This window comes from Protobothrops mucrosquamatus, unplaced genomic scaffold (assembly GCF_001527695.2).
Source record: "Protobothrops mucrosquamatus isolate PMUCROS unplaced genomic scaffold, P.Mucros_1.0 scaffold3192, whole genome shotgun sequence".
Taxonomy (NCBI): domain Eukaryota; kingdom Metazoa; phylum Chordata; class Lepidosauria; order Squamata; family Viperidae; genus Protobothrops; species Protobothrops mucrosquamatus.
In genome coordinates this window covers 111,429-134,496 of record NW_015389190.1, presented here as the reverse complement: position 1 = coordinate 134,496, position 23,068 = coordinate 111,429, and the positions used below count along the sequence as shown (strand labels likewise).

Below are 23,068 nucleotides of genomic sequence, written 5' to 3'. Positions count from 1 at the left end.
CTAGAACATCTGAGGCTACTTTAAATCAGCTACACCATCTGAACACTTCCGTTTATCTGAAATATTTATATTTGATGAAAGACCTCATCCCATCCAGGACATAGCACAGAAAGGTTGCTTGATCAGGGTCTGTAAGATTGCGTGGGACACTACCCATCCTCTTCACAATCTGTTTTCCTTGTTACCTTCTGGGAGGAGGCTCTGTGGTATCCGAAGCAGAACATCCAGATTCAGCCACAGTTTCGTTCCAGTCATTATTAACCTTGTGAACCCTCAAGCTTCCTCTTTCCGTTATATATTCAAGATGGACAGTGTTTAATATTCATATATTATGTATAAGTAGGGGTGTAGGTCTATACATATGTTGTATATAGTATGTATATGCTGTATATGTTTAGGTGTGTGTCATGTATGTGTTCACTTTGTGAGCAGGCAACTAAATTTCATTTTTGATGTGTGTCGTTGTGCCCACAGTAAAAAATTACAATAAAGGTTATCTTATCTAGTCTACAAGTCAATTGGGTTAAGGAAATGCTAGTTCTGAGGCTTACACAATTAACACAAAGTAATAGGAACCTGGAGGAACGTTGTCCATGGGGTCTCGATGGGTCGGACACAACTTTGCAATTAACAACAACAATGGGAAGTGAATACGGTGGGTGGGGACTTCTAACCCTTATTCTTAATTGCATCTGTTTTTATAAAAACTAGCTCTTATGAAAGGAAACTGTTCACAGTGTAAGCATCAGGTCCTGGTAGGTTTCCAAAGATATCCTTGTGATCTGACCTTCCCCAGAAGAACTTGGAGGTTTATCTGTCTCCAGTGTACAACACAGTCCTTTCAACAGTTCCAAGAAAGCTCCACACCATTTGCACTACTCTGGTGACCCTGACGACAGAGATAAACCTCCAAATGGCCTCAACAACTCTATAAAAGAATGCAAATGACCAGCTGCCTGCAAGGAGCATAAATTCTTCCATTCCCCACCATCCAGTCAGAGCCGAAGAAGCTTCTTGGATGAGAAGCGAAACATCTTCAAAGAACAACAAGAAAGTCCAGTTGCCTCGTGAAAAACCACCTCTGGACAACCATCATCTGGATGACTAAGAATCTCCATAGACATAAACTAGATTATAGGTCAGAATCCAATTATATTTCATCTCTAGTTATCGACTATGGAAAACCCCATTTCTTCCTTCTCTGGATTCTGTCACACTAGGAAGGGGAAGGGGGATGAGCAAAGGGGTTTTATGGCTCTCACTTCCTTCGTTACAACTTCAAAGGGACTGAATGTGGATAACACCAAAAGGACTGACCATAACAATAGGGCCCATCAGCTTTCATCTAATCCTCTCTGAAGTCTCCCTTCCGCCGGCCATGAGGAAAAAGGGGGTGGAAATGTAATGCCTGGGATTGTCGCTGGAAGGACGGTGGGGTTCTTGTGGAAAACAAAAGAACTCTTACGAATTCCAGAGGGGTTTAGCAGAGAGGTTTATTGCGCAGGTTCAGAGGCATATAGAAATAGGCAATTCTGAACAAGGAGGGCGGGATTAGACTTCAGTTTTTATACTACCCTTCTTTCAGGCACAAAGGGACTACACATGATAATACACTGTAATACATTTGGATCGTTTCTCACAGGCATACAATGGAAGGTTTTGCTACATACAAAGTATCCATGTGCAATGCGCATTTGGTTAGCCACATACTACTGACACAGAACTTTCCCAGTGAATTTTCCCAGTGATTACGCATTACATCATTATTCTAGCAATTATGCAGACACATCATTATTGCAGACAAATCATTATTCTAATAATTGTTCATTTTACTACATTAGGGTGGGGGGCTGCTTGGGAACACTTAAAACCTTGAATGGTAGGGGTGGCCCTCAGGTTCTGTCTAGAACGCCTGCAACCATTTTCTCTTAATAAAGATGCCCGTTGGAAGAAAAATTCCAAGAGTTCTATCTTCTTAAGATGCAAAGTGGGGTGGGTCCTTACATTATCTAGCACAGCTCCCATTAGACAGCTTTTCCCTGCAAGCCTGTGTAAAACAAAAATTAAGGTTCCAAGTTCATTGGAGATTCCACTGCAGGGGAAGCGTAGCTGCAGGGTTATCATCGCGCGGGAGAACACAAAACACCCAAAACGTTCCCACCGCAGAAAACAAAAGACCGGGACCCCAGTAACCGAGCCACCCAGAAGCAAGCCCCGCCCAGTCCTAGCCCCGCCCCCACCCCAATCGGTGAAGTCCCGAGAAAGCCTCCGCACGTGGCCGTATTTTATAATCGCCCCGCCCCCTTTTCTTCCCTCGCGAGCCAATCGAAAGTGGAAAGTCAGATGACGCGCCGGGTTGTTTTTTTTTTGTTTTTTAACGCCGTGGAGGCGGGGCTTCGCTTTGGGGGTTTGTCTCGCGCTGGCTTAAGGCGAAGGCGGGGTGGGAGGCGTACACAGTAAACGGAGTCCTGAGAGAGAGAGAGAGAGAGAGAGAGATAGTCTCCTTTAAAAAGAAAAGAAAAGAGGAAGGGGCGGGGAAAAAGAAGGATGAGAACCCGCGCGCCTAACGGCTACTAACCGCCCAACGCGCAACCTGCCGGAAGCGCAAGCGCCGAAAGAGGAGGGGGGGAGGAGGGAGGGAGAGGAGGAAAGAGACAGACACGCCCCCAGCTCGACGGCCGTCTCATTCCCGGCCAGGGAGCGCGGCGAGCGGTGGCTGCTGCGGAACCCTGCCGTACCTTCCCCCCCCCCTCCCTCCCCGTCTTCGTGCCGGCAGAAGAAACCCCGGAGGGAAGAAATGGCGTCCTCGCCGGTAGCGGCGAGTGCTGGGACGCCTCTCGACCTGTCCGGCGGGCGGCCGTCGCGGCTCGGGCGACTCCCGGCGGAGCTCTTCCGCTGCTGGGGCTGCTTCAGCTTCCTGGGCGAGCCGGTGACGGCGCCGTGCGGGCACACCTACTGCCGCCGCTGCCTCCGGGAGAGGCTTCACGCCCGCTGCCGCCGCTGCGGGGACCCGCTGGCGGGCGGCACCTCGGTCGCCGTGGTGCTGGCTCACTTGGCGGAGAAGTGGTTCCCGGCGGAGTGCGCCAGGGCTCGGACGTGGCGCCGCCTGGCCGATTTGCTCAAGCAGGGGCGGCCCCGCGAGGCTCGGGAAGCCGCCGACCAGGCGCTCCGAAAGGGTAAGGCGGCCGAGGCCCGCCGCCGACTTCCTTTTAGTAACCCTAACCCCCGCCCGGTGGCCTAAAATGCGTGGCGGGGCAGGTCGTGGATGGGGGGTGTGTGTGTGGGAGACGGCAGATTAGAGCAGTGTTTCTCAACCTTGACAATTTTAAGGCATGTGGACTTCAACTCCCAGAATTCCACAGCCAGCAATGCTGGCTGTGGAATTCTGGGAGTTGAAGTCCACATGCTGTTTCTCAACCTTGACCATTTTAAGGCATGTGGACTTCAACTCCCAGAATTCCACAGCCAGCATTGCTGGCTGTGGAATTCTGGGAGTTGAAGTCCACATGCCTTAAAATGGTCAAGGTTGAGAAACACTGGATTAGAGCTTGCAAAGACTGCAGCCTCGGAGGCTTCGTGCCTGCGGCGACCCGGACGTTGGGGATCCCCGAGCTTCTGGAAGTCCAAAGGATTCCTCGGATTACGTTGTGTAATGAAACGCGTCCTCTGCTCTCCTTCTGCCCTGGAAAGTCGACGCTAGTTTTTCAGGGAAAGTATCTACAGCAGTGTTTCTCAACCTTGGCAACTTTACGATGTATGGACTAGCTGGAGAATTCTGGGAGTTGAAGTCCACACATCGTAAAGTTGCCAAGGTTGAGAAACACTGATCTACAGTAAATCAAATTTCAAACCATCCTAGGTTTCTCAGATGCCAGTATTTTTACTGGCTGCTGTAGGTTTTAGACGGGAAACGAATAAACCCACCGGATTTTTTTTCTTTTCTTAATATATAAGGATAGAAAGGCTGATCATAATTTGCCGGGTGGGCTGAAACGGCTTGCTGGCTTAGCAATAGCACAGTTGTTTTGTACTTGGCTGTATACAATTCTGCAGAAGATACAGAAGTTGGCTGTACTCTTATTTCCTTATAGGAACAGGTTGGGGGGGAAGTTTAGTTAGAGGCATTCTTTAGGGCAGTGGTTCTCAACCTTTTTAATGCCGTGACCCCCAACCGGTCGTAAGTCGAGGACTACACCGGTCGTAAGTCAAAGACTAAACCGGTCGTAAGTCGAGGACTACCCAACCATTCGTAAGTCGAGGACTTTCCCTGCCCGGGAGCACCGTGCATGCGTGGTTCCGCCCCCTGCGCCGGCCGAGGCGTAGCTGGCAAGCGGCAGAGATGGAGCAGGCTGACCACCAGCTGGCCCAGCTCAAGGGAGGTAAGGCTCCCACCGGAAAAGAGGGAAAAAATGGCGGACAGCCTTGCTTGGCAACCCCTGTGAAATGGTCGATTGACCCCAAATGGGGTCGCGACCCATAGGTTGAGAACCGCTGCTTTAGGGTGTAGCAGCTAAGAAGTAGGTTTACTTTGTGCCCTTATTTTCTAGAGACAGGAAACAGCTGTCATATTTCAAAAGTCATCTTCAGAATTTATGCACTCTTAAGGAAATCTTTAGAAGATGGACAAGCTAATATGTTTTAGGGAACGGCTTGAAAATGCTTTCATGCACCTGTTTGGAGGAATATGAATCACTCTGGACCTAGTAATTTTAGGGAAAGGAAGAGTGTATGCAGCCGCCTCCAAGGGTTAAGATAATTCACCTGCTGGTGCTGGTTGCATAAGGAAATGTGGGCGTGGAAGGGGAAATATTGTATAATATTGGTGATATCATAGATAAGCAGACAGGGCTTTCACAACACATTGCTGCGAGAAGACTTATATATACCAAGGTCGAGAGATTAGTGTAATTCAGTTAGCACCTTAGCGCACTCTTAACTAGTAAGTACTTACAGTGCAATGTGAAAAATATAAAGGATAGTTAATTATATTGCTTTATTTCCATATACGTATGGACTGGTAGCCATCACGACACTAAATCTGTCCAATTGTTTTTCTGATAATTTCTCATACTACAGATTATGTGCACACATGTAAAACATCCTTATTCTTTTATTAATATTGTTCAGCTTTTATTTTGTACTTAAGATTCTACGAGCTTCTTATTGCAATTTTCTAAAATGAAAACATGCAGGAAAAGAAACAATTTAATCAGTTTAGCATAGTTTCAGGTTTGAAATTTGAAACCAGATTTCTTCATATTGAGGGAAAGATCTTTTATACTTGATCATTTTGTCAAGGAACTCATTTAATATATATGAATTGCAAAACATTAATAAACATTCAATTCTGGGCATTTATATGTCTTATAAAGGATGATTCCGAGTGTCTGATACAACTATTAGATAATGAGATGTGGAAATAGCTGCAGTAAAAGTCTGCAGTCTGACTTAATATGCATGGAGCAGAGTAGCAGTAAACTAATGCAAAAGCATAGGGGTCCCCAACCCCTGGTCCATGGACCAGCACCGGTCCCCAGTATGCCAGTAAGCGGGCTGCACAAACAAGCAAAGCTCCATCCTCGGGATATGGGTAGTGTTCAAAACCATACCCCCTCTGGTCCACGGAAAAACCTTTCTCCATTGCACCGGTCCTTGGTGCTCAAAAGGTTGGGGACCTCTGCTATAAGTTATTTATGTAAAAGTTTAATACAATAGAATATAATTTTAAAATGCACCTTGTTTATATAATGTAGCATAAGACTTTATTAACAGAAGTTGTAAACTCCAGGTCTTAAGAGATCAGTTATAAGGGACTTCAGCTATACTTGTTTTAAATACTTTTTCTTACTGTGCGTTAACAAATTTTATAAAATATTTGGAAAACATCTGTAGCGATAATTTTTAAAAAATATTTAGATTCAAAATGTGAGCAATAAAGCCTTATGACAGTTTTAAAAATTGCTGCAAATTATTGACTAAAGTTGTGTTACCAAGACAGCAATTATATAACTTTGGTGTGCTGCCTTTGCACTGCTTTCCTCATATAGAATCATTAACTTGAATGCAGATTTTGATGTAACCTTATCAGAAAAATGTTTGAATATTAATGTAATTTCATTTCCCCCTCATGGTTACCCATACATTACAAAAGAGATAAAAATACTTAATCCAGTAATGTAATTGATTATGCAATAAGTTCAGTTTGGAAAAATGAACAAAATAGCTTTTTAAAAAAAATTTGTAAATGTATTTAAGTTGCTTTTAAACCCTATTTTTTTTTTTAAAAAAAAGTCTTGTGCCTCTTACAATTAGCACTCGAGGGTTCTTTTAAAATTATATGCTTTTGTTTTTTACAGTGTCACAACTTCAGGTGACATTGGAGATACAATTATATAGCATGGTTCTTTCCTAACTTACTTCCCTGCCATAAGCAAATGGCCTTTAAAATGAAGATTAGTAAACCTTTGATCAAAAGTTGCATTGATTTTGGCTGTTCTTTTTTATATTTGTAAGTAATTGTTTTATGGAACTATTAGTTACAAAATGTACTGCTGGGGGAAAAAAAACCAAAAGCATTGAATTATGCTCTCTTTGCTTTTTAGCACATTAAGAAATATATTTACATAAGATCTTATGTAAATTACATGAGAAATTTACTTAAATCAAGGTATTGCTATTTATGTTAAAATTTATGAAGCCCCATGACCTAAACTCTGTTGTACTTTCAGAATTATATTACAGCTACCTAAAGTGGTATTGAAATAGCTTTCATAAATTTCTTATCAGCATATATACAATATTTAATTATGCTACCTTCTTTAGTATCAATCCCTATACAAATAGTTGTCAAAATGTTGGTAATCTATCTTCTTAAGTCATAGAAGCATTTTCCTGCACGATTATCTTACCATTTGAATATGTTTTCTAGGTTTATATTACTTTTTATTATTTTTCCTCACAGGTGCAAGGCTGCTTTTCAGATCAATCAAATGTTGATCCAGTGGGTGTGATAGGGATTGTCACCCAAGCCTGACATCATGGGCTAAGAGAGAGAGTGACTGGCCCAAAGTCACTTAGCCTAAGGAGGGACTAGAACTCACTGTCTCCTGGTTTCTAATGGGGTGCCTTAACTACTAGATCAAATTAGCTCTCTATGTTTATATTACATACTGTATGCTGTTTAAATTACAGAGTTTTATAATTGGGTTCAGTGAACTGCATTCTAAATATGTGTGTGTATTTCTTTTAGATCCCAGTGATTTAATGTTAAGAATTTACAGAGCTGAATCTTATGCTAGTCTCCAGGAATTTAAATCTGCACTAGATGAACTGAATGCTGTTACTGCTAAAATGCCAAATTGGCCTGAGGTAAGAATAAACCTAAAATGAAGTTACTTATTTAGCATAGGTTTCTTATTTTTCATAATGTATCAGAGAGGCCAACATAAGAAATAATAAATTATGCCCAAAAGTATTTCTGATTTTGTTTTGTTGGGGATTTTTTAATTTGTTTTTTAAAGTAAGTATAATGCATATTTCTTGGAAAATATCTGTATCATTGCTGCCATTCTGTAGGATGCAAAAACGTTGCCCAGTATGGGTTTCAAACTTTTTCAGGCTGCAAGGATCTGCAGGTTAAAGGGGAAAAAAGAAATTCCAGAGCCCCAGATCAAAGTTCTAGTGATGAAAATGGCTGTATTTAAATCAACTTTTTTTTAACCTGTAAGTCTCTCATGGAATTTCACCAACTTTTTCATCAAGGGCTCCAGGATTTTTTGTTTGTTTGTTTAATATACAGGTCCCTGCAGCCTGAAAAAATTTGAAACGCATACTCTTGGCAACATTTTCTGGGTCCTACAGAAATAATGGCAATGATACAAATCTTGTACAGGTTAGATAATGAAATAATATAGTCAGATAACCAACCCATGGATTAGAGAATCTGCCTCTTTTCCTGGAAGCAGTCATAGAATACAATACAGATAATTGAACAAACTATGTTGCATTACATTCTTGATTAAATTATCTTTCCATTGATATCTAATTTTATGGTACTACTAAAAAAAAAGGTGTTGTTAGCCATCAAACTTCAAAAATACACTTTTCCCAAAAGGTTTCCACAATTTTGGTCACTACTGTATATTATATTGGAAAATTCAAAAGGTCGTGCTTTGACAGGAAACTTGCAAATATTCTGTTTCCTCTCTGGTGTATAGGCTATATATTCTCATTTCATGGCAATAACAGGAATTTTAGTTGATATGTCAGACACATCTGCCTGAAATGGTATACAAAGGGCAGTTACATGTGGTCATGAACTGTTATATCTGATGTGAATGTACTTTTAAATTATGTATCCAAAATTTATACATATCACTATATGAAGAACTATAGTTTCATTTATCATGGAGTAAACCTGTGTTACTGTTCTGTACTGGAAAGAAAACATATACAGTTCAGATATAGAACCTTAGATACACAGTATACAGTATATTCAGTTCCTGTTTCTGAAATGGCTATCAATTGATGTACTGGAAAGATCCACTAGTATTATTCCATGTGATCAGGATTTAATGATAAGTTTCATAAGACAAAATTTATATCATTGCTGTGCCTTATTTATAAATCGTGGATGAAACCAACAAAAACCAAACATGTTAAAACTACATTATTAAATGGATGCAGAATTTCAATATAATAATTGATATGCAGCAGTGGAAATTTTATTGGAAGAAAAAAAATACCCTAAATGTTATACTTAGACAGCACTTATATAAGATATTTTATCACTGGTATATTTTTCTGGTACTGGATTGATAAAATGGAGAGTTCATTTTCAGAAATAGTTGGAAACTAATGGCTGTGTTGAATTGTTTTGCTGTAGCTGCTGGCAATGAGGTTAAAGCTCAACAATTTGGGGAATTATTTTTAATAAAATAAATTTAAGAAGCTCAATTTCCAACATGCTAATTTTAAAATAAATATCACTAAACCTGATATTCAAACAAAATGTACCAAATTTATATGTAGTAAATGTTGTAATGATACTGTAAGTTTCTTATTGGAACCCAGTTCCTTCTGCAGAAAAATGCTAATTAAGCCCTGTGAGTATACTATAATATCCAGAATAAATTTGTATTACAAATGTAAATCTGATACAGAATTTAATTCAAGTTGGAAACCATTTTGGGATTATAATAGCTTGTATCACATCTGAAATTTTGGTTTCAATGTAAAGTCTTCAATTACTGGATAGAAAGCACTGTAATACTTAATCTCATTTTTTTAAAATTTATCTGCATTAATTATTGCTATTGATATTTATATTACTCGGATTGTCAGTGATTTGTAATTTTTAAAATAATATAGTGTAATCTGTTATTAAAAACTAATCAATGAAATATTTAAAATGTAATACTATTATTCTTGTATATTCACTGTTTATCCACTTTATGCTTTATTTTCCTTCTTACCTTTTCTTAAAATGCTTAGTAAAATAAAGCAGATGTAATTATATATTTTAAAACTGCACTAAAATATTTCCTTTATAAGTAATGTACTATATTATTGTTTTCTGTTAGCTTCGTGTATGTGTGGTTTATTTTAGTTCTAGTTTTAACATCAGGGAATCTACCAATGTTTTTAAAAACAAACAGCCTACTAACAGGCAGTAATAGTAGCTTCAGAAAAAGCATGCTTGGGATTAGGTTTGTACAGTAAATTCAGTCACAATAAATGTGTCTTATATTAATACATAAAATCATCTTGCAGGTATATTTCAGAAGAGCAACAATACTTAATAACGCTGGTTCTGTAGAAGACGCCTTAAAAGTCTTTCTTCATTGCCTATCCCTTGACGAAGGATTTGTTTTAGCAAAAGTAGAAGCAAAAAAGGTACTTAAACATTCTTATAATAGCTTTTCTGGCCAGACTTATTTTTGTTTAAGAAATTAGATTGGAAAAGAAGCAGACTGAAAATAATAATAAAATAGAGATTTTCATGCTGTTGGGATAGGGAATGGTTTTAAGGGAAATTTTTTATAAGAGTCCAAGAAATGTATTTAAGCTACCAAAATCTAGGAATTAAATTATCTGTATCACACAATAGACTCTAGGAGTTACATGAGGACCATAGAATAATGTTATGCAACTACTGCTTTCATTTTAATCAATGTTATAGATAACTGCTATTCAAACAAAATGTGATCAGAAAATTCTAACTATAAAACTATGTGTGGTTTCAAAGCAGAAGAGTAACATTAGGATAAATAATTGTTGGTTACTTTGAGACTTCTTTCAGATTGTGGGAGAATGATGAGCTATTTAATGTCTAAATATTGGGACAATATTAAAGAAATCTATTTACGTTAGGTACTGTATGAAGTGTAATAGTCATTATATTTTATTCCTTAATGTCAATTTTATAGATATTGCGTAATTTGCTGTCACCTGAAAACATTAGTGAAAGGTTGAAAGAATCTGCTTTAAATACTTCATATGTTCGAAGTAAACAACTTAAACTCAGCTCTGCATTTGAAATGGAAGAGTCTTGTGATTGTTTACAGCTCACCCCAGTGTCAGTAAGTAAATATTCTCATGCAAAATAATTATGAAGATCACTGGAACCAGTTTCAGATGTGTGTTCCACATATCTGTTTGTGTCTTGAAAATGTTTTAATGCTGATTAACTGAAGTTCAGTATGTCAGTTAATTAAAATGGTCAGTATATAAGTTCAAATAAATAAAGATAGAATACTGAAAACTGAATCTGTTAGTAGAATATTAGTTATTTTTTCATTATAAAAAAATGTAGAGGATAGGTTGAATTTTGTTTTTTAATCTTTTCTGATAGGTCTCAGAAGTGCCACAAGTTACATTAGACACTATTGGAGGAAGTTTGCAACGTGCCCAGTCTGCAAATTCTCTTGATTCAGTAGAAAAAGATGCCAAAGACGATATATTAAAAAGAGTATCTTCTGAACCATGGCTTTCTGGCCAAGAGAAAGGTATTTATTTTAAAAGGAGGTTGCCCTTTTCCAAACAAAATACTACTATTTGTGAAGATGGAAACAAAGAAAATAAATATTTAGTCTTGTGTATTGTTTTATGAGTTATGCTCTATTTCATGTTTTAATTTGTTTAGAAACTCCAAAAGGGAATGCTACCTTTTCAATCACTTGTGGAATAGTTCCAGAAAATTTGGTTGATGTAACAGACTTTGAATGCTCATTGTGTTTGAGGTAATACAGTCTGATTTCAACATTTATGATCTTTTTTATCATACTGTAGCATTGCTTAAAGGAAGTTTTAATATTAAACTCATGCACAGAAGCTACTAACATCATTTCTTCATGAAAATGTTCTCATGATTTCTTCAAAATCCCTTAAGACTGCAAAATAAGGTTTCAGGCTATTTAAATAAGCTCTAATTAGACTTCTTTAAAATTAGCTTATTGTAGGACTGGGTGGCCTCAGAGATAATTTTTTAGTAGCATTAGTCTTCAGAATGACACTCATAAATAATACTAGCATACTCTCCACCTATTTTTTTTAGCTTGAAATGAAAGAAAATTGGCTTAATACATATATAAATGTTTCCTGTTTCTGACTTTCATTACTGGAGAGCCAGTTTGGGATAGTGGTTAAGGCATCAGGCTAGAAATTGGGCCATGGCAAATCACTTCTGAATTCTTACTAAGGAAACTGGAGGGGCTTGTACAGGGAGCCTCCAGGAATTGGCACTGACTCAAGGCACAAATAAATAAAGTATAATAAAATAAAAATGCTAGTTGAAATGTTCCCTGTCTCTTACTACTAAATGCAGGTTGTCCTCGACTTATAACAGTTGGTTTAGTGACCATCCAAAGTTACAACAGCACTGAATAAAGTAACTTAGGATCAGTTTTTCACACGACCGTTGCAGCATCCCCATGGTCACATGATCAAAATGCTGATGCTTGACAGCTGACTCATATTTATGACGGTTGCACTGTCCCTGGTTCACCTTTTGTGATCTTCTGACAAATAAAGTCAATGAGGAAGCCAGATTCACTTAACAACTGTGTGCCTAACTTAAGAAATGTAGTGATTCTATGGCAAGAAAGGTCGTAAAATGAGGCAAAACCCACTTAACAAATGCCTTGCTTAGCAAAAGCAACGTTAGGCTCAATTGTGGTGATAACTTGAGGACTACCTTTGCTAACCGTTTTTGTGTGCAGCCTTCAAGTTACTTTCTTCTGATTCATTTGTATTTGAATCATAATGGTAATTCACTAAAACTCGCAACCTTTTTTTCAGGCTTTTCCTTCATCCTGTGACAACGCCCTGTGGCCATACATTCTGCAAGAACTGTTTACAACGCTGTTTGGACCATGCTCCAGAATGTCCCCTCTGTAAAGATAACTTAAAAGAGGTAATGCTTTTTATGAACGTTTATAAGAGGCTTCTGTCATAAAGCAAAGTTTGAATCAAAAGCTGAAAAACACTGGTGGAATTGTAATAACCTTTTGTTCTGTGAGTGGAAATGGCTGCTATTTGCAACATTTTCCTCTTAAAAATGCAAGAAAGGCTGTAGATTAATGTAAAAAAGCCCTTATTTCTGACGTTTCCTCAAGATCTCATCGTATTTTAAGAATCTCCAAAATCGGTTTTAACATGTAAGAATTTTATTACAGTTATTATTTTAAATATATAAAAATGAGTAACTGCATAGTAAAATATCATTGATTTTTAGTTATGAACTGACTTACATCTATATAAATAAAAATGTAAATGTTCATTTGTTCAAAATCTTAACTCTCCGAAAGTTCTTCACCGATTGCTTTGAAATTTTGACACAACGCTGCATTCGAATATGTGCGTGTTTTTATATACCCATATTATATAGATGTCACACGTGTGACAGGTAAAAACATGCTTTTTTTAAAAAAACAGCGCCATCTGTTGGACGTAAAAGCAACACACGCTTTTACCAGACTGAGCCACAGCAATGCGTGGCTGGGTACAGCTAGTCTTTTTCATAAAATTGGGGAATTACTAGCAAGAGTTAACAGAGTTTCTCAGCATGGGAACATTTCATTAAAAGAGATTATATCCTATTTCCAGTTAATGCCAGTGTTGCTTAATTCAGATATTGCTTGAGCACTGTGTATTACTATGCAGTGGTGCATGTATAGTAAAAGCAAGTGCCTAGGAACACATAGGTACCAGGAACCCAACCAGACCTCCAAACATTAAAAGAATTAGTGGTTGGCTGCAGGACTTGCATGCATACCCATAAAGGAATCTAATTTGCCTCAGAAGGAGTGATAGATGGCAGGCAGAGATGGCAGATTGCCGACTGCCAGTACCATTTTATTTCTGACAAGAGTATCTGACGTTTGTTATGGACCACCACTGCTGCTATTATTTCCTTACATGCAAGAGCTGTTTATATATGTAAGCCCTGGGCACCAGAACAGACTTTTGACAAGTGAAAGGAGAGACAATGATTGCTATTTTTGTGAATTTCTAAAAAAAGGGCAAGGAAGTGCTGGACCATGAGTTTCTTGATTGCAAAACTAGTCAGGTGAAAGGACAATTATGCTTAGGAGACACCCACACCCACGGTGAAAATTCACTCTCTCTCTCTCTTTCATGTATCATTATACTGAAGTTCAGTATGGTCAGCTGTTTTCTGCTTAATTCTTCGAAACTGAATTAGAATTCTTTATTGGCCAAGTGTAATTGGACACACAAGGAATACTCAGTGATAGTCATAGGATGCTAAATAAAAGCAATCAACATAAATCATAAGATACAACAACAAAGTGGTAGTCATAAGATGCTAAAGGAATAGGTAATAGGAAAGATATAATAGTAAAGATAGGAAAAATAGGAAATGGTATGAAACCAAAAAAGCCTGCAGTTTTTATGTAAAAAATTATAATGGCTTAACAATTTATGTTTCATTTAGTTTTTGGCACGTAAGGAATACAGCACAACACAGTTGCTAGAAGAACTAATAGTGAAGTATTTACCTACTGAATTATCCGAGAGAAAAAGAATTAATGATGAAGAAATAGCTGAACTTTCAAGGTATGTGTGTGTGTGCATATGCATTTGTATATAATAAAGCTTGTTAACAGACATTTAGAACAAAGACTAAACTGTCTGGGAACAGTAATCATACATAATTTTATGTAAATCTTTGCTACAAAACCAAACTGAAAAATTCTAGTAATTAAAACATCCATGTTCCATTTATACAGTTAAGTGGAATAAGATTTTCTTAACACTCCTTATTTATATTATTACTAGCTGTACCCAGCCACGCGTTGCTGTGGCTCAGTCTGGTAAAAGCATGTGTTGCTTTTACGTCCAACAGATGGCGCTGTTTTTTTTAAAAAAAGCATGTTTTTACCTATCACAGGTGTGACATCTATATAATATAGGTATATAAAAACGCGTGCGTATTCGAATGCAACGTTGTGTCAAAATTTCAAAGCAATCGGTGAAGAACTTTCGGAGATTTAAGATTTTGAACAAACGAACATTTACATTTTTATTTATATAGATGTTAACTATAAGACTTTTGTTCAGTTACTGAAAGGGTTTGTAATTATATAAATATGCAGGAGACTATGCAGAAAATATCACTTATGTATTTAATATGAAAAATAGTGCTATCTGTAATTTCACAAGTTGGATGATAGTCCATTTTTAGCCACAATTGTGCTTTGGACTAGTGGTCCAGTCACTTTGAAGAGAATGCACAAGGATATAATGTAATGCTGGGGGAAAGGATATTTCTGAGGAATTTGATATCTTGAGTTAAATCTTCCTGTGTGGGTAGAATTCTAATTTCAACTTTATTTTCTGCATTCTGTTTGAAGTTTGACCAAGAATGCTCCTATCTTTGTTTGCACTTTGGCCTACCCAACTGTGCCTTGCCCCCTCCATGTGTTTGAACCAAGATATAGACTGATGATTCGAAGAAGTATAGAAACTGGAACAAAACAATTTGGGATGTGTGTACATGACCCCCAAAATGGGTAGGTTTATATTCAAAATCACAAAATTAAAATGTCTACAATATTTTAAAGCTGGCCATTGACCACAGTGCCCTTTCTTCTAGATTTGCAGATTATGGTTGCATGTTGTACATTAGAAATCTTGACTACCTGCCAGATGGACGATCTGTTGTTGATACAATTGGATTAAAGAGATTCCGAGTTATTCGAAGAGGGATGAAGGATGGTTATTGCACTGCAGACATTGAGGATTTAGAAGATATAAAGGTACATAAAATGTCTAATTTTTGACTCTACAAGAAGACACCTTGAATATTGCAGCCCTAGTCCAATGTGCAGCAGTCACTTAGTTTGATAGGAGGAGGGGAGAGATTCTTGCAGTGAATGACAATATATAGAATTCCACTTAGATCCTATGTTAGTAAATTATTTATTTAATTTATTGTTCATAGAGGACAGAGATTCTTAAATATTTTGTGCCACAGATCCCTTTGAGGATTTGTGAAAGGTATAGATATCTCAGAAACATGTATTTAAATAAATATAAAATGCATAAATATAGATCACATTGCAAAGGAAACCAATTATGCTCAAATATAGATATCAAAATATTAACAAATATACAGTACAGTAATTACGTGCTTCTTTGTTAATTATCTATTAAACCAGTAACAAGATAGTATTCTTTTTTAGGATATAATAATTTTTGATGGTGACATTTATTGCACATTTTTGGAGTCTAAAGGCCGTATGTTGTTTTGTTGCCTACATATATTTTTGAATTGAAAGCTACATTTCAGTTCAAGAAAATTGAGGAAGCAATAAACCAGCTGAGTCAAAACAATGAAAGTATACAGCCTTGTCCTGGAGCAGATCATCTTACCCTATCTCAGGGCCTGCTGAAAGGGCCATGTTTTTATAGCAGTGTTGAAGCCTTATGGTGCCCCAGGGGGAAACACTGTTCCACAGGGTAGGTGCAGCTGCAGAGAAGACAGGTCTCTAGGTCAGGGCTTTTCAACCTTTTCACCGATTGTACCACTTTTAGGATATGGCAATATTCGAGTACCATCTAGCAAGGTGTCAAAAACTTGATGACCAAAAAAACCCCACCCCTGTTCAAAGTTGCAATTGCACTGAAATGACTTATGACCATTTCTCGCACTTATGACCATTGCAGCCTGCCCAGGGTCATGTGATTTATATTTGGATGCTTGGCAACTGATTCATTTTTATGATGGTCACAGTGTCCCAGGCTCATGTGATCCCCTTTTGACAAGCAAAGTCAATGGCAGGGCTGCTGGTGGCCAAGTGCTAAGGCAGGACTTCCTTCCCTTCCTCCCTTCCCTGCCTCCCTCTTTCTCATTCCCATCTCCTTATGAAGGAAGAATTTGAAACGCACGCCCCCCCCATATTTTCCCTCTTCCATATATTCATCAAACAAGGAAAAGCCTCCAGAGACAGAAAAGACAAGCTGCTGAGTGAACTAGCTTAAAAAGGCACATTCCCCTTTAAGAATTAGCTACTGTCTAGAAAGGAAAGTTAATAAGTGCAGCCGGCACTTAAGGAAGAAAAATAAATGTAAGGACTGGCTGCCGGCTAAGGCAGCCTCCCCAAATGGCTCCATTCATAAGTCAATTTTGCTACAGGCAAAATTCATTCAGGAGAAAAATACTTCAAAATCCCTTGCAGCAAAACTTACAGCTATAGCAGAGCAATAGAAGCTAACAAGAGACATCAGCCATCAGCCAAATAGAAATTGCCAAACACTCCTTAAGAACACAAGCCCACATTGCACAAATCCCAGAACTTCAAAATCACAAAAGCACATAAGAATCCTTCCACTCAGAGCCATCTCCCTCCCTCCGTGCCTCACCTCCAGCTGATGCTGCTTTCTTCATTGCTGCCTTTCTTCATTCCTCGTGGAGGGCGATCCTTTCCCCGCTGCATTTCTTGCCTGTTTGTTGTTGCCAGCACAGGTGACTGCCACAGAAATTGTAGATCCGCTCATGGCCGGCCTGCTTGATCTCTCCTCTCCCCCCACCCTCCTCCTCCTTCTTTCCCTTCAGTGCAGCTAGAGCTGACTCCGCCTCCTCCCAGGGCTGCTTCTTTTTCTCTCTCTCCCTCTCCCGCCCAAACTGCTTCCTTTTATAGCCTCTCCTGTCTCCACCCCCTCCTCGTCTCTCTTCCGGGTGAGCTGGAAGTGAGCCTGGGGCCTTTGCCTAGCCCCAGCCACTCTGCAGCTCCGGAGGACTCTCTCACAGTAAGTCCTGTGCTGCGCTGGCTTGTTCTCTCCCCCACTACACTTGGCTGGGCAGGGCCACATGCCACCTGCCACATGCTAATGTACCATAGGTGGTATGCATACCACCGGTTGAAAAGCCTTGTCCTAGGTGTCACTGGATGACAGTGCTTTTACACCTGGTATCAATTGTTTTAATTGTTTTGGTTTTTATGTTTTATGATGTACACTGCCCAGAGTCACTCGTTGACATGGGTAGCTATGGAGATCAAACAAAGCTGGAATACGCCAAGCTCTACTTAGTCTTATAGTATAGGCAATAAGAGCAGAAAGATAGATGTGTAGCTAAACAGGCAAAAGGGACCAACACCTTGAATCACACCAGAAAACCTGCCACTAGCCAGTACAGCTCACAAAGCTGAGATGTGACATGAACAAACATGGGGACTTCTCAACTAACTCATTAGCTACATTTTGGCCAAATTAGCTTACGAGTGATCTTTAAGAGAGTAATCTAGTGCAGCGGTCCCCAACTTTTTTGACATGGGGAGGGAATGGTTTCAGTTTCGCTTGCTCGCTCACCTCCAGCTGTGTGGCCCGGTTCCTAACAGCATGGTTCCGTGGCCTGGGGGTTGGGGACCCTGATCAACTGTACAAAGCAATAATACAACCAGGAGGTGACTCAGCCATGAATAACTTGTGTGAAAGGCCTTACAATCCAGGGTTCTTTTTATTAAAAATAATAATAAAGAGAATTAGCATGCTGCAAAGTAAAGCAGCAGCCTGAGATATTCTTATCTCTCAAAACGCTGTTTCATTTTTGTTGGGACCAAGTAGATTATTTAGATCAGTGGTTCTCAACCTTTTTAATGCCGCGACCCCCAACCGGTCGTAAGTTGAGGACTAAACCGGTCGTAAGTCGAGGACTAAACCGGTCGTCAGTCGAGGACTAAACCGGTCGTCAGTCGAAGACTACCCAACTGGTCGTAAGTTGAGGACTTTCCCTGCCCGGGAGCGCTGTGCATGCGTGGTTCCGCCCCCTGCGCCGGCCGAGGCATAGCTGGCAAGCGGCAGAGACGGAGCAGGCCGACCACCAGCTGGCCCAGCTCAAGGGAGGTAAGGCACCCGCCGGAAAAGGGAAAAAATGGCGGACAGCCTTGCTTGGCGACCCCCGTGAAATGGTCGATTGACCCCAAATGGGGTCGCGACCCATAGGTTGAGAACCGCTGATTTAGATGTTCCTTAAGAAATCATGGAAAGAGATTCTATAGGGTATTATAAGATCCTTCTTGGCTACAACAACCAGATCTTTTACTCGTTTGAAACTGTACAGGTAGTTTTTGACTTATGACTATAATTGAGCCCAACATTTTGTTGCTAAGCTAAGTGAGTTGTTAAATGAGTTTTGCCCCATTTTATGACCTATCTTGCTACATTAGCTGTAATGGCACAGTGGTTAGAATGCAGTACTTGCAGGCTAATTCTGCTGACTTCTGGCTGCCAGCAGTTCCGCAGTTTGATTCTCACTGGCTCAAGGTTGACTCAGCCTTCCATCTTTCCGCGGTTGGTAAAATGGAGACTCAGATTGTTGGAGGCAATAGGCTGACTCTGTAAACTGCTTTGAGAGGGCTGTAAAGCCCTATGAAGTGGTATATAAGTGCTATTGCTATAGTTACAGTTGTGAACCACTGCAGTTGTTAATTTAGTAACATGGTTGTTAAGTGAATCTGACTTCCCCATTGACTTTGCTGGTCAGGTCACAAAAGGTGATCACATGACTCCGGGACCCTGCAACCGTCATAAATATACGCCAGTTGCCAAGTGCCTGAATTTTGATCATGTGACCATTTACTGCAACAGTTATAAGTGTGAAAAATGGTCATATGCCACTTTTTTCAGTGTTATTGTATCTTTACATTAAATGTAAGTCATTAAATGTAAGTCGAGGACTACCTGTATTGTTAATTTTAGTAACACAAATTAATGTAGACTATAGAAACAGAGAGAGAGAGAGAGAGAGTCCTTGAGTTATGATGGCAATTGGAACTGAAATTTCTATCGCTAAGAAATGTGGTCATAAATAGTAATATCACATGACCACATTGTTTACGACAACCATTCCAGCAATCCTGGTTGCCATCACTGAACAAAGGACCACTTGGGGTTTTAAGCACGGATGTCACATGATTGTGACTACTTCCTCATTGACTTGGCTTGTGGGAAGCCAACAGAGAACATTGGAAATCACAGTCATGTGAACCCAGTTCACTACAACATTGTGAGTCAGGTGCCAAGTGCTGTGATCATGGTTGCAGGGATGCTGGGAGAGCCAGAATTTTAAGGACAAGTCAGAAGGATCATTTGTTCAGCACCATCACAGGTAAAATGAATGATTATAACCTGAGGACTTAACCTTTTCCAATGATATTGTGTTTCAAAATACAATAACTATTTAACTTAAACAAAGTTAAGGTTCACATTTCTCTGTATTAAATAAAGGATGAAACTTTATGTTGATGAGAAAATGTTTCAACTTTAATACCACTTTTTTCACTTCAGAAATATTTTTACTGGATTATTGTGTAGGGGATACTCAGGCTTTGTTTTTTGAATATTCTTCAAAATCAAATTTGTTTAAAGTTCAACTTAATTTTGGGACACTAACCTGGACCAGTTATTATTACTACAAATAGCTAGTTCAGCTAGAAGATTGTTCTTCACATTGAACTGGTTACTTAGTCCCTAGTAACAAATGAAGAAATCATTTATTACTAGGGTGTCAAGTAACCAGTTCAATGTGAAGAACAATCTCTAGCTGAATAGCTATTTGTAGTAATAATAACTGGTCTAGGTTGGTCTTATATTATTAACTGTAGCATTACTATTACGTAAAATAGACATTCTGAATTTTATATATTTAGATAGATAGATAGATAGATAGATAGATAGATAGATAGATAGATAGATAGATAGATAGATAGATAGATAGATAGATAGATAGATAGATAGATAGATAGATAGATAGATAGATAGATAGACAGACAGACAGACAGATCGATATAGATAGATAGACAGACAGACAGACATACAGACATACAGACAGACAGATAGATATAAAAAGAGTCATTTTGACATGCCCTTCCACCCAAATCTTTCAGTTCTTACTCTTTTAATGGGGAGTTAGATTCCTCTCCATTCTGTACAATTTATCTCAGGAATCCTACTGAGAGGTGTTTTGATTTAAAATTGGGTAATAGGTTTTTTTTATTGGGTCATCACAGACCCCATCACTACTCTTAGAAATTAAAAATAATGGCCAGTTGTACTGGCTGATGCTTTGCCATTAAATTTATTCATCTACCTGTAAAAAAGTCAAATTTATGCAGAAATAGTAGATGGTGCTTTAAGAGTTATATGGAAATGTTAGCAAATAATTTTGGTATTTTTTTCTGGTAAAATGCAGTTTTTCACAGGCTATATCCTCCATGAATCAATTTATAAGTGAAGCTACCATACTTCCAAAATTTCTAAAGTATGTTCTGTCCTAAAAGTGTTAGGGAATCTTGTTGTATCATGTTATTCACTGTGGAATTCCTTTGTAGGCAAGACCTCATTTTTTATGGCACTTTTATGCCTTTCCGTTTATCTCCTTCGCATGTTTTCATAATATAATCCTAGTGCACAGGGAACACTGACTCTCAACTGCTCAGCTGAATTTAAAGTTTTATCAAACTGACCTCTGAATAAGGAGTTAGCCATGGCCCAGTAATGACTAACTGTTGCTAAGTGAATTCAGGAAAGGCATTCAGAAACCAGTTGAGAAAGGAATAGTTGGAAAATACTGCTTAAGCCAATAAATAGCTCATTCTCAGTTCCCAAAGCTTCGAATGATTGACCACACCAACTTTGTTTGTGCATCCTACTTGCTGGTATTTTGAGCTGCCTGGTAATTCACACACACACACACACACTTCCCATTTGTAAAGATTGAACTCTTATTATTTTTATATACCATGTTAGCTGTGTAATTTGTGAACAGTTTCATGGCTAAATTTTAATGTCGTGATTACACTATACTTTCTTAATGTGCAGGTTAAAGATGAAGGTGAAATGAGGAAACTTCAGGAGCTCCATAATATTGTTTACAACCAGGCTTGTAGCTGGTTCCAAAGCTTAAGAAATAAATTTCATAGCCAAATACTTCAGTACTTTGGTCCAATGCCAGAGAAGGAAGAAAACCTGCAGGTACTTAGTGACTACAGTCTCAGACAATTGTCAGTGTGACCTTCACTTGTTTTGCTAGTAAAGAGAGTAATACAGTAACTAAATTAACAGCTTTAAGAAAGGCCAGACAAAAAAAGGAAGTGCAAAAAACAGAGAAGGCTGCATAACTGAAAAAAACAAGGGGGAAAAAAAATCCAGTCTGGATTAATTCTGATTTTTTAAAAGTTAAGTCTGGAATGTTGCCGATTACATTTAGCCTAGCACAGTGGTGGCGAACCTATGGCACGCGTGCCAGAGGCGGCACACGGAGCCCTCTCTGTGGGCACGCGTGCCATGCCCCAGAGATGGCAACCGTCCTTTTTCAACCAGCTTCCCGCTAACTTGCCGAGGTCCCACATGGTCAGATGCATCCCAGCATGGCTGGTTTCCCTCCCCCCGTCCCATCCCTCTTGGCCTCACATGCTCTCTCTTTCCCGGGCACGACCCACTGCAGCACCTCCTCAGCTATTGGCCATCTGTCCAGCTTAGAGGCGGCTTCTCTGAACTTCTTGTGGCGGGCTGCGGAGCCCCAGAGTGCGCCGGTCGAGGGGCCGGCAGGCTGTGGCTGCTGACAGACACTGTCGGCCCCCATGCGCTCGCTGACCTCTGTGTGCGGGGGTCGATGGTGTCAGGCAGCAGCTGCCCCAGCCCCTGCCTCACCTTGCCCTGCGACAATGGCACCCCAGCCCTGCCTCACCTCACCCCGCAGGACGAGCCTCCTGCCCACTGTCCCACCTGCCAGAGACCCCTGGATCTCCCCCAACCCTGCCTGGTTTCCACAGGCATCCCTCCCCATGAGCAACATCGAGGTGACCACGCCCACCTTGGCCACACCCACCCAGTCTGCCATGACCACCACAGCCACGCCCACCCAGTGGGCCACACCCACCTGGCACCCGGTGATAAATAAGTGGGTTTTGGGTTGCAGTTTGGGCACTCGGTCTCTAAAAGGTTCGCCATCACTGGCCTAGCATTTTAAACACACTTGTTTTTTTTAAGTGTGTTAAGTAGTTATTTTACTTCTACATTTTGTGAAAGATGATAGTATTTTTTAGATTTAGGAAATATTTTCCTTTTAAAACTCAAATTACCACATCATTACACCATTTTTGTCCTAAATGCCTAAAGTTTTAATATTGTTTTATTTCCTTTTAATTTGGTTTCTTCTTTTTAGGAAACAGCTGATGGACCTGCGTGGTGTTGGTGGCTTCTAGCTGTTCTTCCTGTGGATCCTAAATATCAGCTTTCAGTGCTTTCTATGAGGTCTTTGAGGGAACGTTTGATAAAAATTCAAGCTATATTGACCTATTTTTCCAGAGATCAGTCCAAATAATTAAGGACCTGGACCTTAATACAACAGTATGGCTGTAACTTCAGCTGATTTTTTTTTCTTGCAGAATTTGCACTTTTAGTTCTGATTTGAGAACTATTAGGAAAATTTTTCCTATATCAGTAGTTGCTCAATTAGAAGGATGCCATTAATATCGCACATACACAATTAATTTAGCAGCAAAATATTTATTTGCACTATATACGAATGGAATGTATCATATTG

The 23,068-nt window shown here is 39.4% G+C and overlaps 1 protein-coding gene across 1 annotated transcript; it reads left to right on the top strand.

The window, feature by feature from the left end:
* Nucleotides 1-2,797: 2,797 nt before the first annotated feature.
* LONRF1 (LON peptidase N-terminal domain and ring finger 1) lies at nt 2,798-22,894 on the top strand. Its single transcript, XM_029286255.1, is given in 12 exon segments — nt 2,798-3,176; nt 7,250-7,368; nt 9,772-9,894; nt 10,428-10,580; nt 10,853-11,096; nt 11,144-11,240; nt 12,298-12,412; nt 13,955-14,076; nt 14,874-15,032; nt 15,116-15,278; nt 21,343-21,495; nt 22,688-22,894. Coding segments are annotated over 12 exon segments (1,986 nt in total). The 3' UTR covers nt 22,847-22,894.
* Nucleotides 22,895-23,068: the final 174 nt, after the last annotated feature.